This window comes from Cicer arietinum, chromosome 7 (assembly GCF_000331145.2).
Source record: "Cicer arietinum cultivar CDC Frontier isolate Library 1 chromosome 7, Cicar.CDCFrontier_v2.0, whole genome shotgun sequence".
Lineage (NCBI taxonomy): Eukaryota > Viridiplantae > Streptophyta > Magnoliopsida > Fabales > Fabaceae > Cicer > Cicer arietinum.
The window spans coordinates 9,349,639-9,364,596 of NC_021166.2; the positions used below are offsets into that span (position 1 = coordinate 9,349,639).

At 30.0% G+C, this 14,958-nt stretch overlaps 2 protein-coding genes across 2 annotated transcripts; both read right to left on the reverse strand.

Annotated features, from left to right (window-relative positions):
* Nucleotides 1-1,517: 1,517 nt before the first annotated feature.
* Nucleotides 1,518-2,807, reverse strand: LOC101494945 (uncharacterized). Its single transcript, XM_004508810.4, has one exon. It carries the CDS (start codon nucleotides 2,468-2,470, stop codon nucleotides 1,841-1,843), a length of 630 nt encoding a protein of 209 aa, XP_004508867.1. The 5' UTR covers nucleotides 2,471-2,807; the 3' UTR covers nucleotides 1,518-1,840.
* A 6,230-nt stretch (nucleotides 2,808-9,037) lies between these two features.
* Nucleotides 9,038-11,779, reverse strand: LOC101495274 (probable inactive poly [ADP-ribose] polymerase SRO5). The gene is made up of 5 exons (XM_027336971.2): nucleotides 11,266-11,779; nucleotides 10,888-11,126; nucleotides 10,650-10,792; nucleotides 10,460-10,555; nucleotides 9,038-9,428 (listed from the first exon to the last, which is right to left on the reverse strand). Exons 1-5 carry the CDS (start codon nucleotides 11,706-11,708, stop codon nucleotides 9,375-9,377), a joined length of 975 nt encoding a protein of 324 aa, XP_027192772.1. The 5' UTR covers nucleotides 11,709-11,779; the 3' UTR covers nucleotides 9,038-9,374.
* Nucleotides 11,780-14,958: the final 3,179 nt, after the last annotated feature.

Below are 14,958 nucleotides of genomic sequence, written 5' to 3' on the forward strand. Positions count from 1 at the left end.
AAGGCTAGTGTAGGCAATAACTCCACTTGAAGAAAAATTTACTATCATACTACTGTATTATATACTATAATATTTTTTTGATATTTTTTTTATAAAAGATAATTAAATTATAATTTGTTAATCAAAATTAATATATTTAATCTATATCATGAACTAAATATATTAATTTTATTGGCTAAATTATAATTCAATTGTCTTTATAAAAAAAAATTAAAGATAATAGAAAAGATTATAGAGAGAATGTAATTTGACTTGATTAACTTGGCCTATAGATCAGTTTCTTTTAAATATCACTTCTTCAAACTCTGAATTTTGGTATACACTACTCCATTATAAAATATAAGTAAAATTAGTTATTTGATATATATCGTTTTATTTTAAAATTAAAATAAAAATTAATTAAAGAAAATTGAAATATTTGTTTAAATTTTAAACTTAATTTTAGTTATATCTTGAGACGTAAGAGGATTTAATGGTATATATATATATAGATATTGCCTTCATTACTCAAATTTTCTGAATCCGTCTACCGGTAAAATACATTTTTTTTTTAGTAGTGCTTCATATTTTATTAGCACAAGTAATTAATTACTTGATAAATAAATATACAATAATTTTAACAAAATGTAAAACATTTAATTTTAATCACTTTTAAATAAAAAAACTTTAATTAAACACCAAAACAAAAAAAATTATATTTCACAGGAACTTAAATAATTTTTATTTTATTTTATTTTAAAGTAATTAAAATTAAATTTATTGTATTTACACGAATTAATATACATGGTCCAAGTCTCCAACAACTCCTGTAGTTCACAAAAACCTGCTAACTTTCCCCAACTTATATTAACCATGACTTTAACTTTGTCATAAACATCACCAAAGTCTATGCCGTGTGAGACCCACCACCATATTTTTCTACGAAACATTCCCTCCTGTCAAACTTATGGTGCGTCAGCGTTACCACACCATGCAGGCGCAAAAATACCCATGTCATCCTCTTCTCACTTACTTCTTCCAATTTCAAAACTCTATTGTAACTTTATCAACAAACATAGCCACAAAAGATAAGCCACCCATATTTTATTACTCCACACTTAACCAAAAAAGATATCCCAAATCTGAACTAACCCCACGTCACATCAAATAATTTTATGATTTTAGTAAACAATCGTTTTATCCTATAATATTATTTTTAAATGTATTAAAATTATAAAAATATATTTAAATATCTCTTTTTGTCACATATTTTAACTCTCGAAACTATACATCATCAATTAGTTTACTAATTAAATGTTTCTTACATTGATCAATTTACTCTATAAATGACTAATAGAATAAATATTTAATAATGTATTAAACGTTTCAATATATTCATACATTATGGTAAACACAATCCAATAACACAAATAAAATGGTAAGGATTTCTTCTAATTTAATCAAAAATCTCAATGTATATATAATAGTAATGTTACCGAGTACATGCCAAAAAATTATAGTAAATAATATCTCACACATTGATAAGAATTAAAATGACAAATCAAAGATATATTTTACACTAAAGCATAAGTTTTATGCAACTTTTAACTACACCTTAGAAAATCCCCCGGAATTCGGTTACCAATAGATAATACCAATAACTTGTATTATAATAATTCTAACAACATACTACTTAATACATAATTTTCAACGTAATCCTCAGTTAAATGAGATAAATACTGGAAATGTAATTTGTAAGAGTGCATTAAAAAAATATGCGTTAAAAGTGTGTTATTAACACTTATCTACTTAATTTTTTGGTTTCAAACTAATTGCGATTTGTGAATCCAAAAAACCGCCATCACTGGACGACCCAACTAATTCCTAACTTCCTTTTCGATCGATACCCATCCTTGGCCGCGCCGGTGCCACCATCAACGGCGGAGCTATGCTTGCCGGCAGAATTAAAAAAAAGCAGCGAGTCCTTCTTCCCATCACTGTGGCTCCGGAGTAGCAAGTCACGAAACTTCCACCGTTTCGACGCCGACCCCGTAGAACTACTCTTTTTGCAAGGTGGAGTCCAGACGCAATAGGAATCCGCAGCCACGCCATCGAGCTCTTCACCGTCGTCTTCCATAAGCTTCTTCAAGGGTAAACGACGACGATGAGGCACCGTTTCGGAAAGGGAAACGACACCGTTGAGCAAAGTTTGATCGAAGAGTGGGTAAGTTGGTGTGATCTGACCGTTGTGAAAAATGTCGTCGGCGGATACAGGGCAGGAGACGAAGTCTGTGGAAGCGAAAGCAAACTCGAAATCGAAGTCATCGCAGACGGCGTCGTTTAGTTTAGGAGTGTCGTCGTTTAGGGAATTGGGGTCGGTGTGGAGTTGTTGGATAACTCTGGTTGCTATTTGAGCCAACGTCTGGGAAGAGTAACTGCTGAAACTCGGAGATGAAAATTGTTGCTGCTGATGGAGAGGTTCTGTTTGCATCGTAATCGATTCTTCTTCTTTTTTCTTCCGTTTTTGTTTTTATTTTTATTTTATAAAAGAAGAGAGTTTTGGGTGACATAAAAAGGTACTGTAGGAAGGTTCTAGGATGTGGAATATTGGGTTATAAATTGTAATTAGAGTGTGAAATGAATAATCTCCCCTGCCTTAAATAAAGTGATAATAATAAAAATGACAGTTTTGATAAGCATTGTCCCAAAGCCCAAAATATATTATGGGGTATCTATCTCCCCACTTAGGGTTATCTCTCAAAGGAAACAGGGTAAGACGTCGCCGACAAGGGAGCGTACTGCACTATTAGTGCTTTGCTTTTCTATTCTCTTCTCTGAGTACTCATAAATAAATACAAATAAGGAAGGAGTATAAAAAAAGAGTGGTTACCAAAAATATATAAAATAAAAATAAAACAAAGAGCGCTAACATCAATTAAAAGCCGGCCGCCCAGCCCAAACATTGGTGGGTTCGAATCCACGGTATAACCATGCAGCACATTTTTTTCAATGTATTAAATATAAGTGTCATCGTACATTTTTAGCGGAAACATTCAACAACCACCCACGTAAGAATATAATGTAAGTTATTATGTGTACATAAATAGAATATGAGATTGTATCTTTTGTGGTAATATAATTTATACTGAGACATTGATCAAATATCAATATCAATGGATGAAATTGATTCCTTTAATATTTAGTTGTTATTATAATTTTTACGTTTTCGATTGTTAGTTCTTATATAACTTTTGTCTTTCTATCAAGAGATGAAGTGTCAAAAGGTCCACATAGATCAATATGTATAATTTCAAGATGGTTGCTTCTTGTGAAACTTTTCTTGTTATGTCTGATATACTTTCCCTTAATACAACTCACACATAACTCAAAATCAATATGATCTACATTTTGTAGAATCTTTTTTTTTTTACTAGCATTTCTAGTATTTCCTTGGATATATGACCCAAACATTTGTGCCACAATTCTAATACTTTGATGTTGGGTTAGCAAGGACTCACAAGATTGATCGTGAAGTTTCAATCTATATAAATCATCAATAATATAATAAGAACCAATAAGTTTATTATTATTGCATAAATTGAAACAACCATGTCAACTATTAAATTCAAAACTACAATTGTCCAACTTTGAAAGACAAATTAAACTCGTAGACATTAAAGGTACATAAAGAGTCTTTATTAGATCTAAATGGTAGCCAATATCCGAAATCAAACAATAGGCCCTCATGCCTTAAATTGCAGCTTTATTACGATTTTCCATGTAGAAAAACATCTTACCTTGCCTTGTGGTTTGGATCCTAAGAAATCTCTCCATCGTATTAGATACATGAGTAGTAGCACAAAAGTTAAGTCACCAAGAATTATGATGAACATCAACTAAGTTTGATTCAAGAAAGAATACATATGTTTTACACAAACGTTTCTTTCTGAATCAAGCATTAAGTTTTGGACAATCTTTTTAGAAGTATCCTTCTTTAGCACAAGAATGACATTTTATTTTGATGCTTAGTAAGTCCCTTTTTTCTAAAGTTCTTGGTTTTTGCCTTCAATATTTTGCTGCTCCATAAACTAGGTTGACTTAACGACTTTTAAAATTATTTAGTCGATTCTCCTCTTTAATGAATTTTTCAATCAATTTATTAACACCCCACTTGTCTTTTATAGTGTTATAGTTAATTTGAAAAGCTCCATACATATAAGGAAGTGAGTTAAAAATAAATTAAATCATACAAAAATCATGTACTCAAATATTTTAGTCTTATTGCAGTGTTAGTCATCTCAATAGTATGATTTTGCGTGCTTCGCAATCTATGCATAGCAAAAACATTTTTTTCACAAACTTAAGATATTCCTTAACACTTTTCTGTTTGTGGAATAGTAGTCTCCACATTGTTTGTCATAGTCATTCGCATAAACATAAGATTAAATCTTTTGGACGCTCCCATGACTTAAGCTCAAACTTTCATCTTAAGTGTTGTTATCATCAGCAACAAACTTTTCCTCCAAAAGTGACAAGTTAAGGTCCAAAACACCTTAATAGAACTTCACTTGTTCACTTCATTCATAAAAGTTCAAACCACTAAAAATGGTAACAGACGTCGCTTGCGAATGAAGATAAATTACTGCAAAATAATTATAAAATATGTTATTGTTCACCTGTGTGGACAATCGCTACAATGCACTATCATAATTAATATCAATTTTATCATAATCAAAAAATTAAAATTCTCAACCAAACACATAAATTATCTTAAGACACACATATATATTTGATCCAAATAAATTAAATTCTCACAATCAAGTTTATTAACCGTCGAACAAAAATTGTCTTTAGGTAAATGTAATTATATGACTAATTAACAGTCACATCTCATGGCATGCATTTCGTTCCTTATAACTTTGTCATTTTGGTGTACACAAGTTTTAAACAACCTTATGAAAGTTAAGTGTTTTAACCTTCTCCATTCATCCATAGTTATAACAATGCACATATATCATTAATAATAAGGAATAAATAAATAAATAAAACATTGAATGCTTTCAAAAGGTAATAGTAACCGAATTTGGCAAATAAAAAAGGAGACTATGGATGAATTAGTTTCGCAACAATATTTTAATTTAATTCATGTATATATTTATTATATTAAAATAATAACAATGAAGAAATGTGATTTGCTTACAGTATTGCAACAAACATAGAAAAAAAATTGATATATACATAAGAGCATTCGTATCATTTAACAACGTAAATATTTTGAATTTTATGATTTTTACATAAAAATTATTTCTCCCCCTTTAACCATTTTCTAAAAGACACATAAAGATGGCTGAAAGTTATTTTGTGTACAAGAAAATGAAAGTGTCTTCTGTAGGTAGAGAAAACCAATTTATAGGTAGAGTCATTTACTCTAAACATCCTTCAAATATCAATATTAATATTTAATAGTTATCGTAAACTTTGTTTTTTCAATTACTAACTCTTAATATTTAGTGGTTATTATAGTATTTGTTTTTCCAATTACTAACTTTTAAAAATTGATTATTTACTATAATTTATTTTAGGCCCATAAATTGAAAGACTATGAACCCATAAAATTCTTACACAATGATCATCTATCCATCTTCATATGATGAAGGTTAAAGCTATTAATATTTTCAAACCTAAACAACTCCGACAAAGGGTTGGTTCATGTTTCGATCTCAAGCCACATTATTGAGATATTGACACTATTTAGTAATATCAGTAAGCTAGTTTATAGTTTATTATACTAGCTTATAAGTTTATTGAATTAAATGAGATGTGTTAGGTAAATAAATTTTTCTCATAAATTTATAGTTTATTCGAAGACGCTATTTCAAATAGCTTTTAAACTTATATATAGTTTATAACTTTTTTACACTTTCTTCCATTTATAACCTCATTCATTATTTTTATTATTATTTATATATAAAATGTATCCATTCCACTAATTTATATTCAACTACTATTTTTACTATCTTCTTCTCGGTGCTATTACTTATATTTTTTTTTTTTGTTCACATTAGTACTATTACTTCTATTTAACACATCTATTTTTTCAATCTTTGTCAAAAAAAAAAAAATTTAACTTCATGTATGTCAAAAATATTTGTCACATAACACAAAATTGACAAAGATATGTATGAATAGAGGTGAACTGAATTTCTTTAATTCCTTATCAAAATAACTCATAAAATCTTCCGTCTTATTCATCTGAAAAGAAATTCATAAAGTTAAATTTACTTTTTATACCAAATTGTAAACCGTAAAATGAATTATTTTTTACATTACTATTTATACACACGAGATTTGTTATTTTAAAGAATTCTTTAAATTTATGTTTATATTGTAATAAAAAAAAAGTAACTGATATACCAAAAAAAAATAATTTCATTTTTTTTAATTCAGAACTTTGTTATATTTTTTAGATTTTTTACCACAAAAGTCATAAATAGAACAAATATAGTAAAATAAAAAAATGACTAAATATGAGAGTCGTATCAAGTGAATTGAACAATCACATTGAGAGGAATAGAAGTTTGGGAAGAAGTTGAAAGCTATAAGATAACATCAACTAATTAAAGATACGGAGAAGAAGAAAACATAAGAAATAAAGTGAAGTAGAAAAAAAAAATAGATCGACTAAATAATACGCGGAAGATTGGATAAAAAAAATTACATTTTATGTTATTTTAAACTAAATAATTAGGTCCATTTTTGTTAAATTTATCAAGCACTTTAATTTCAATTAATTAATTTTTCAGCTATAAGTCTATAAGTCATCGGTTATAAACTATCGGTCAGTTTTTCATCTTATAGCTTAATTTTACTAAACGGAACCGCTGTCGTTTTTATTTTTTGTGTAAAAAGTCTCGCAATTTTATTTTTTTAGTGGATCGAAAAATATCAATATTATTTATAAATAATATTTTGTCTTAATTTTTGAACAATAGAGACTATTTTGATATACTACAAAGATCCAATCGAAGATAACGTTATTTGCTTCTTCTTAAGCTGTAAATAGTGACGTGGATTCTGATTTTCACAGTAATTATGGAAGGAGTTCATATCAATTCAACACAAAATGTTTAAGTTGAGTGCCACTTATATATATATGATTCAAAATATTCAGCTACAGTGAATGGGTAGCAGAATAGATGTCATAGAAATCTACCACATATATCCACTTATTCCCTCCGATCATTAATATAATAAACGAAGTATATATATTTTGTCTAAATTTATGTTAAACACTCGTAATTTTTTATTTTTTAGTTATATTAAAGGTTAGAGAAAGAAATTTTTAAGACTTTAATACAATTTGACACCGGCAAAAAGTCAATCATAGAAATTTACCCTCCTTTTGAGAATGGAAATTAATCTTATTATATGAAATCAATCACATATATTCTCTCATCTTACATTATAAATATAGAAGTACACATGTATGTGACATAAATTTGGATTAAATATGTATATATTTTATTTATATTTAGGATCGGTCAGACTACATACTAATGAATTTATCTTTGCTTATGAAAAAAAATTGTTCATATGAAAAACCTAATTATAAAACAAGGAAGCGAGTTGTGCAGTAAAAGACAACTTGTAATCAAATTTCCTACTTAATTTTGCCTCAAGGGTGAGGCAATTTGTGATACAAATGATAATTGATAGAAGCTTGATTGATAATAAGGAAAGACCTAATAATACTCTTAACATTTTGTTACGTGGCCAAATGCCAACTTAGGAAAGAAATGAACAGGTACGCAACAAATTGGAGGGAAATTTGGTTTTATTTTGTTGATTATTTTGGAGGGATATTGTAGAATCATAACAATCGTCCATTTTCATCTTGCATTAAGCCACCACATCCAACCAAGTCAGCTTGCATCTTCGTTGTACCGTATGTATTGAGGCAAATCCATTCACTCAAAGGAAGCCTCTAAGCCACATTGATACACTCCTTGATGGGCCTCTGATTGTGATACAAATAATAATTTTATTAACACATACTTTAATTGATTGTAATTCAAGTGGATTCCACTACATTTATGTGGGACTTTACATCAATCAATTAAAAATTGTGTTTATTGATAGCAATTATCATAAACTATTCACAATAAATATTGGAGGTTGCTGGGTGGAGAAGAAGATTAGAGCGACAGTTTGGTCTTGGAGCAAGTGGTATCTCAAAAATCCTAATGTCTTGGGCCCAATCTATTAGTAATATGTTATGGTTGATAGAAAAAGGGGTGAAATTGGAAATGAGAAGGATGTATTTGTTCTCTTATATTGTTCTTAAGTGTTTTTTAAGGTTTTAAGTTAGTTTGTTGTCTTTGTTTTGCAATAGCAATGTCTTGGTTTGTACAATTATCTGGTTTCTTGAAATTCTGCATATAATGTTAGTTAAGCTGGTGTTTTTTGGGCTTAGTATGGTGTACATGCCGTTTGTTTTAGATTTTGCACTTTTTAATTTGAACAATCAAAAAACTCGAGGTGCATGCTCTATGCATGACCTAACTAAGGAAGGAATATGCCTCAAATTGGGCATCAAGAAATTCGTTACTTGCCACAAGTTATGGCTTTGGCATAAAAACATTACTGATACAGTATGTGAGCATTTAGCTTGTGATTATACTCTAACTCTAGTGAATTTATTCATTTAGAACATCTGCATCTTTGGCTTTTACATTTAAATAGACCAGCAAATTAAGTGAAAGTACATATAATTACTTTCTTGTCTTCTTCAACTGATATATTTGGTTAATATAACTATGATACTAAAATTTGCTCAAAAGTGATAGCCAGTTAGATCAAACTCTTCTTTAATATGGTGTATTATTTTGATAAACTTTTAATATGATATATATACCTTTAAAATTTAAACTATTGAGATCAAATTATTCTAAAAGTAACTCTGCTTAGAGTTACTTCACTTGATAATTTATTATGAACATTGGGTTTCACCTGTTCAACCAAGCCGCAGAGTTTTTTGCAGCCAAAAAGCAAAAGAAAGTAAATGAAATAGAAATTACACTTAACTTCTAAAGAATCCAACTTGGAGTTGTTCAATAATATGTTGTCTATGGTAAACGCCTATTCGCGAGTACATTATTCCAACTAGTAATTGTAACTGTAACTAACTAGAAAAAGAAAGCATTCCCTTCTACTATATAGCACAATTAACAACACTACAACAAAACACGTATACCACCCAAACCAAAAAATGAAAATGCCACCCTGTTTCTCATGCTTGTGTGTTCTCCTCAATGTAGTTTCTGGTTAGTACGAGTATTGTGTCAGCTCAAGTATTCTATTCACGTTCTTCAGTATGTATACTATCGTATAGACAATCATTCAATCCACGTTGCTGGCTGTCCGGTTTGCTTAAAGCTTGCAGGCAATTTCTGAAAGACAGAAATTTACCAAGTTAGATTAGAAAGCACAATACATGCCCACGTGAAACAGAACAAGAAAAAAGGAGTGCATGAAAAATATAGCTGATTCTGTCAAGAGGTAGTCTAAGTTTTTGTTTATGGGCACACACAGTTTCCTACCAAAGATTGTAGATATAATATCTTACTCCAGAATCAAAAGACACAGGCTAGCTCACTCTTAAATATAAGACACTTCACCCTAATTGTTCAAAAGGAGACACCAGAATCAAATGGACCAAACTTAAACCAGCTATGGTTTCAAATTTTGAATCAACCTCGTCTTTCTTTTCTAGATGAAGGAGTTTAAGGAGTAAAACATGTTTGGTATAATGGCGAGTGATTTCCACCTAATAAAAATCAACCAGCATTGTCCTCAAACACATCTTGTAATGTGCAATCCAAACCTTATTCTTACTTCCACATCATTACAATGTTAAATGTATACTAACAAGACATTTGCTGCTCTGGAAAGCTAAATTAGTTCCCATCGTAATCAAGAAGTAGGAAGAACATGGAGAGCCACATCCACGTCCAGCTTCAATCAGGATCAGATTTCATATTTGCATGAATATAGATTTCCCATTTTCTAATTTTCCAACCACAATGGAGGGTGACATCATCCACATAGCAGTGTTGTCAATTGTGTGAATCGCGAAAAAATAGCGGTTTGTTTAAAACTTCACTATGCTATAGTGCTACTATAGCTACTAATTGGCAACACTTTGTACTAAATAGTGTATATAGCGGACACTATATCCACTATTTGACGTCACTGCCCCATAGTAGGAAAAAGGCTATGATGGTTGTTGTAGTTATTGTAATGCAAGGTAAAATTAACTGGCCCTCAATACAAGGGTTATAAACTTTGATCTATAAGTTGCACCAAAAGAAAGAAAGACTAGTATGTCTGAAGTTTTTAAACTTCATTAGAAGTGTCACAAGCAAATTTAAACCTAAAGAAGAACGAAATTCAGATTCACCAAAAAAGATATTAGAAGTACCTTTGCTCTGAAAGATTTTATAACAGAAACCAGCAACTTGTCTCCTGCAATTAGTCTAACTTTTTGTATCAATTCATGTCGCAAAATCTTCTTTTCCTGTAAAACAGAAGGGAACCCAAAACACAAAATTCAGCAAAAAGATAAAACTAGTAACCATCTCAAACTCCAAAAGCAAGTCAGTACCAATTACCCTATACTCTTTGTGAAACTTGGCAATGAAACCAATATCAGACGGAGGCAAAATCTTGGAAAGCACGGAAAATAGAGCCGGGAATGGCATCCAAGGGGAAGATGGTCTCACAGGTTGCCCCTCAACTCCAACCTTCACATGTCCTACAAAATCAAACACACAAATAATCTCAGAACATAACCCAAAATCACCAAAACACAACAAATAACTAAAACAACACAATAACAGGCGTAAAAACCTTTTGAAGAAGCAAGTTTGAAACTCAAAACATATTCGGGCAACACATGTGTGTTGATCCTGTTACTCCAAATCATGTACTCTTTGGGAGATGAAAAACTATCAATCCCAGAATCATACTCTTCAGAACTCGGACGACATTGGTCAGAACCTTCAGGCACAACCTCCATTTTTCCCAGAATAACACGACACAACAACAAGTGCCTCAAACCGTCTTTACCAACAGCAGAGCTTTTCACACTGTACAAACACAGAAGTCAAAACAACAAAACACATTAATTCAATCACAAATAAAAACCAGAAATTCAACATCAATTAAATTAAATATTAACATAATTAATTAAACCAACTAAATTAATTAAATGAAATTGGCGCGTGCCTTTGGAGAGGAGAATCGCTGGGAGAGAGACGTAAACCATGGCTATGAGCATGACCAAAACCGTGTTGAATGATATCAACTATCTCTTCCTTACTAGAAGCACCATACCAAGCGTGTTTCACGTTTGGATTCCCACCACGCAATTTAGCAACCGCACGTGCGAAGATCTGAAACGATTGAACCCTTGCTTGTGCCATTACCGTTGAACAAGCATACCTGCGAATCGATACTGCTTCGGCTTTCAAACCTTGCGTGCTCAAACTGCAAACGAATCTGCTACGGATGAGATTCGTATTCGTATCTACACTCTCCGCCTTCGGAACAAACCTTTCGGAAACGTGGCCGCCGGAAGCGACGCTCTCGCAATCGGAAACTGCCGATTCGTCCTCGCCGGCGGAATCATGGGGCGATCTCTCATGTAAATCGTGAATTGATCGCTCCATAAATAAGAAGCGAAATTAAAAGGAGAAAAAAATATTGTGTGATAGAAGAATGAAATAATAATTTGTAAATATGACATTCCTGCGAATCGATACTGCTTCGGCTTTCAATCCTTGCGTGCTCAAACTGCAAACGAATCTGCTACGGATGAGATTCGTATTCGTATCTACACTCTCCGCCTTCGGAACAAACCTTTCGGAAACGTGGCCGCCGGAAGCGACGCTCTCGCAATCGGAAACTGCCGATTCGTCCTCGCCGGCGGAATCATGGGGCGATCTCTCATGTAAATCGTGAATTGATCGCTCCATAAATAAGAAGCGAAATTAAAAGGAGAAAAAAATATTGTGTGATAGAAGAATGAAATAATAATTTGTAAATATGAAAAAGAGAGTAATGATAATAAAGAGAAAATTAATATGAGTTCATTATTGTTCACAGAAAATAGAAAAACTTAGCGTGAAAGAAAAAGAGGGAAAAACGGACACACACTAGAATTAGAAATTAGATACAGGAAAGTGTGTGTGAGGAAAACAAAAAATTGAAATTGTAAAAGGTGAGAGCAGGTGGCGTTTTATTTGAAGAGAAACGGAAACCGCCATATGAGTACGACTTTGCAGAGGCGGTGAATTAGATGGTATTGTAATTACGGAATTTGAATAACGAGAACACGTCTTTTGTGATTTACAATTACAATTTTGTTATCTGCTGCGTGCATACTTGGGCACTAAGGCAAAGGTCAAATTTTGCAACTCATTTAATTTAGTACTTGCTTACTTCTGCACCACTGGTGCCTGCTTTTACCTTTTATTTATTTATATATATCTCAACGCAAGGTATCCTTTTTTAAATGACTTGCATGCCAAATTGAGATCAAGTTAAAACTTAGGTTGTTCAAAAGCCTTATCATTTGAGAGTCGTCTAACGTAGACCTCCGAAAAACACTGCAGTTATGTTTTTATTGGACAAATCAGATTTTTTCTTTTTCTATTAAAATAAAGAGAAAATATTATATAAATTAATTTTATTTTAATCGAATAGTAATTATTGATTTGATTGTTACACTAAATAATTATAACTGTCACAGTTAAAAAATTATATAGTTAATAGTTTGAGATCAGCTCTAATATAAAATTTTTTATATTAAAAATATATGATATAAAATTAAAATTGGCGGAACATATTATATGCATTTTTCATTTGACTTGAGCATAATCGATAACCGACAACAAAATTGTATATATGATTATAATACAATATTATTTTTTTAATAGTTAATATTAATTATTAATTATTAATTTTATTAAGAAAAATAAATAAATTTGTGAATTATTTAACTTTGTTCATTATGAGTTGAGATTGTTTGTTGTTGATCTATTAATAAATAAATTTTCATTAATTCATTTTTATTTTGAATTATATTAATAATAATTTTTCTTTGATTGGTTAAAATTCATATAGATCCCTCAAAATTTATATGAAATCCATATGATTTGATAAGATCGATGTAAATTTTAATCAATTATGTATATGATAGATAGTGTATTGCGAGTATTATTCACTTACTTTTCTATTTTCTATTAAATTCTTCAATTTTCCTATCAATATTATAGTTGGTTCTAGTTTTTATTTTTTTTACCATTGTTCATAATCTCCTCTTCCCACAAATATTCAAGATTTCAAAATGGTTCATCTTTACAACCTCACATCAAAAAGACAATAAGTTTGAGTTTTAAAATTTTGTTTCTTCAAATTTCAACTCCAAATAAAAAAAATTCTACATAATGTTTTTCCTATTAAGAATTAAGGAAACAAAGGATTGAAGATGAAGAAAATTGAAGTTTATATTGTTGATATTGGAAAGAATAAGAAGATTGAAGTTGACTCCAATTTTACTTTTGACTTGTAACTTTATTTATAACCAATTTCTAACAATGTCTAACAATTAGCTCTATTAATTTCGTTATATAAAAGTGATATGTATTTGCATGAATATTGTATTTGTCTAAATAAAAATTTAACCGGTTATGAGTTTTTTTTTTAAGTAATGTATAAGTATCCTCGTATGTTTGTATATATCTACGTATATGATATTTCAAAAAATAATTTTAGTTCAACTTTCTTAAAATCATGTAGAAATTTTTTCCCAATATTTTGACAATACAAAAAACAAAAACAAAAAATTAACACATAAAATTATAGTAATTACTGCTAGTATATCATTTTAAGGTTTATTTCACGCATTAAATTTTATATTTAAGTAATTTTACTAATTTACTAACACGTACGGATATGCACAAGTATCATATATACTTTTATATCTATTAATCTACGTATAGTTGAAACAACCATTTATTTTATTAACGAGTACCCATTAAGTTACCTGTTCTTTGCCAATGATAGATCTTATATCTGAACACATATTTTTTATCATATCCGGTGTAACAATTTACAATTGATTTATTTATTGACATTTAATATTACTTAATTATCATAATGTTAACAATAATTGGTCTGATACATTAATTCAATCAATTATTACAATTAAACTTCACAAAATGCATTGTGTAACTTAAAAAACAATATAAAAACTTATTTACGAGAATGTTAACAATAATTGGTTTATTAAGGAATCAAATTGTTCTCATAAAGAAGTTAATTTGGTGAATTAATTGGAGACATCAAAAGTAATTTGTTGAAATTGTAATGATAGAGATCTTAGAGATGTCACCATTAATTTGTTGAAATTGCTATAAATTATCTGGAGTGTTAGAGATCTTGGAGATGTCACCGTGTAAAAGTCAAAATTTCAAATTATTCTAAATAATTTGAGCAATATTTATCTAAAAAATACGTTGACTTCAAATCCTAACATATACCGTAAAAAACTTACAAAATGAGAACCTTAACAACCAATGAAACTACCACAACTAATTGAAACATAATGCACTATAAAATCAGAATAATCATAAATTAACTAATGCTAAATATCTACATTTATTGTTTTGTTGTCATGAAATCACTGAACTTAGTGATTAACGAAGTTACTGAAATGAAATAATAAACCATTGTTGGAGATAAATATCAATTATCAACAATGGTTAGATGTAGTGTATGTATTTTACAAATGTTTCTTCTAATAATGTCTAAAATTTACATTTTTCATTCTCAACAATTTTCCTTGTTATATCCAAAGTTTCTCTTAAAGTTGGTTTCATAAAAGAGAGCGAAAGATTGTGAGTGACAATAGACTAC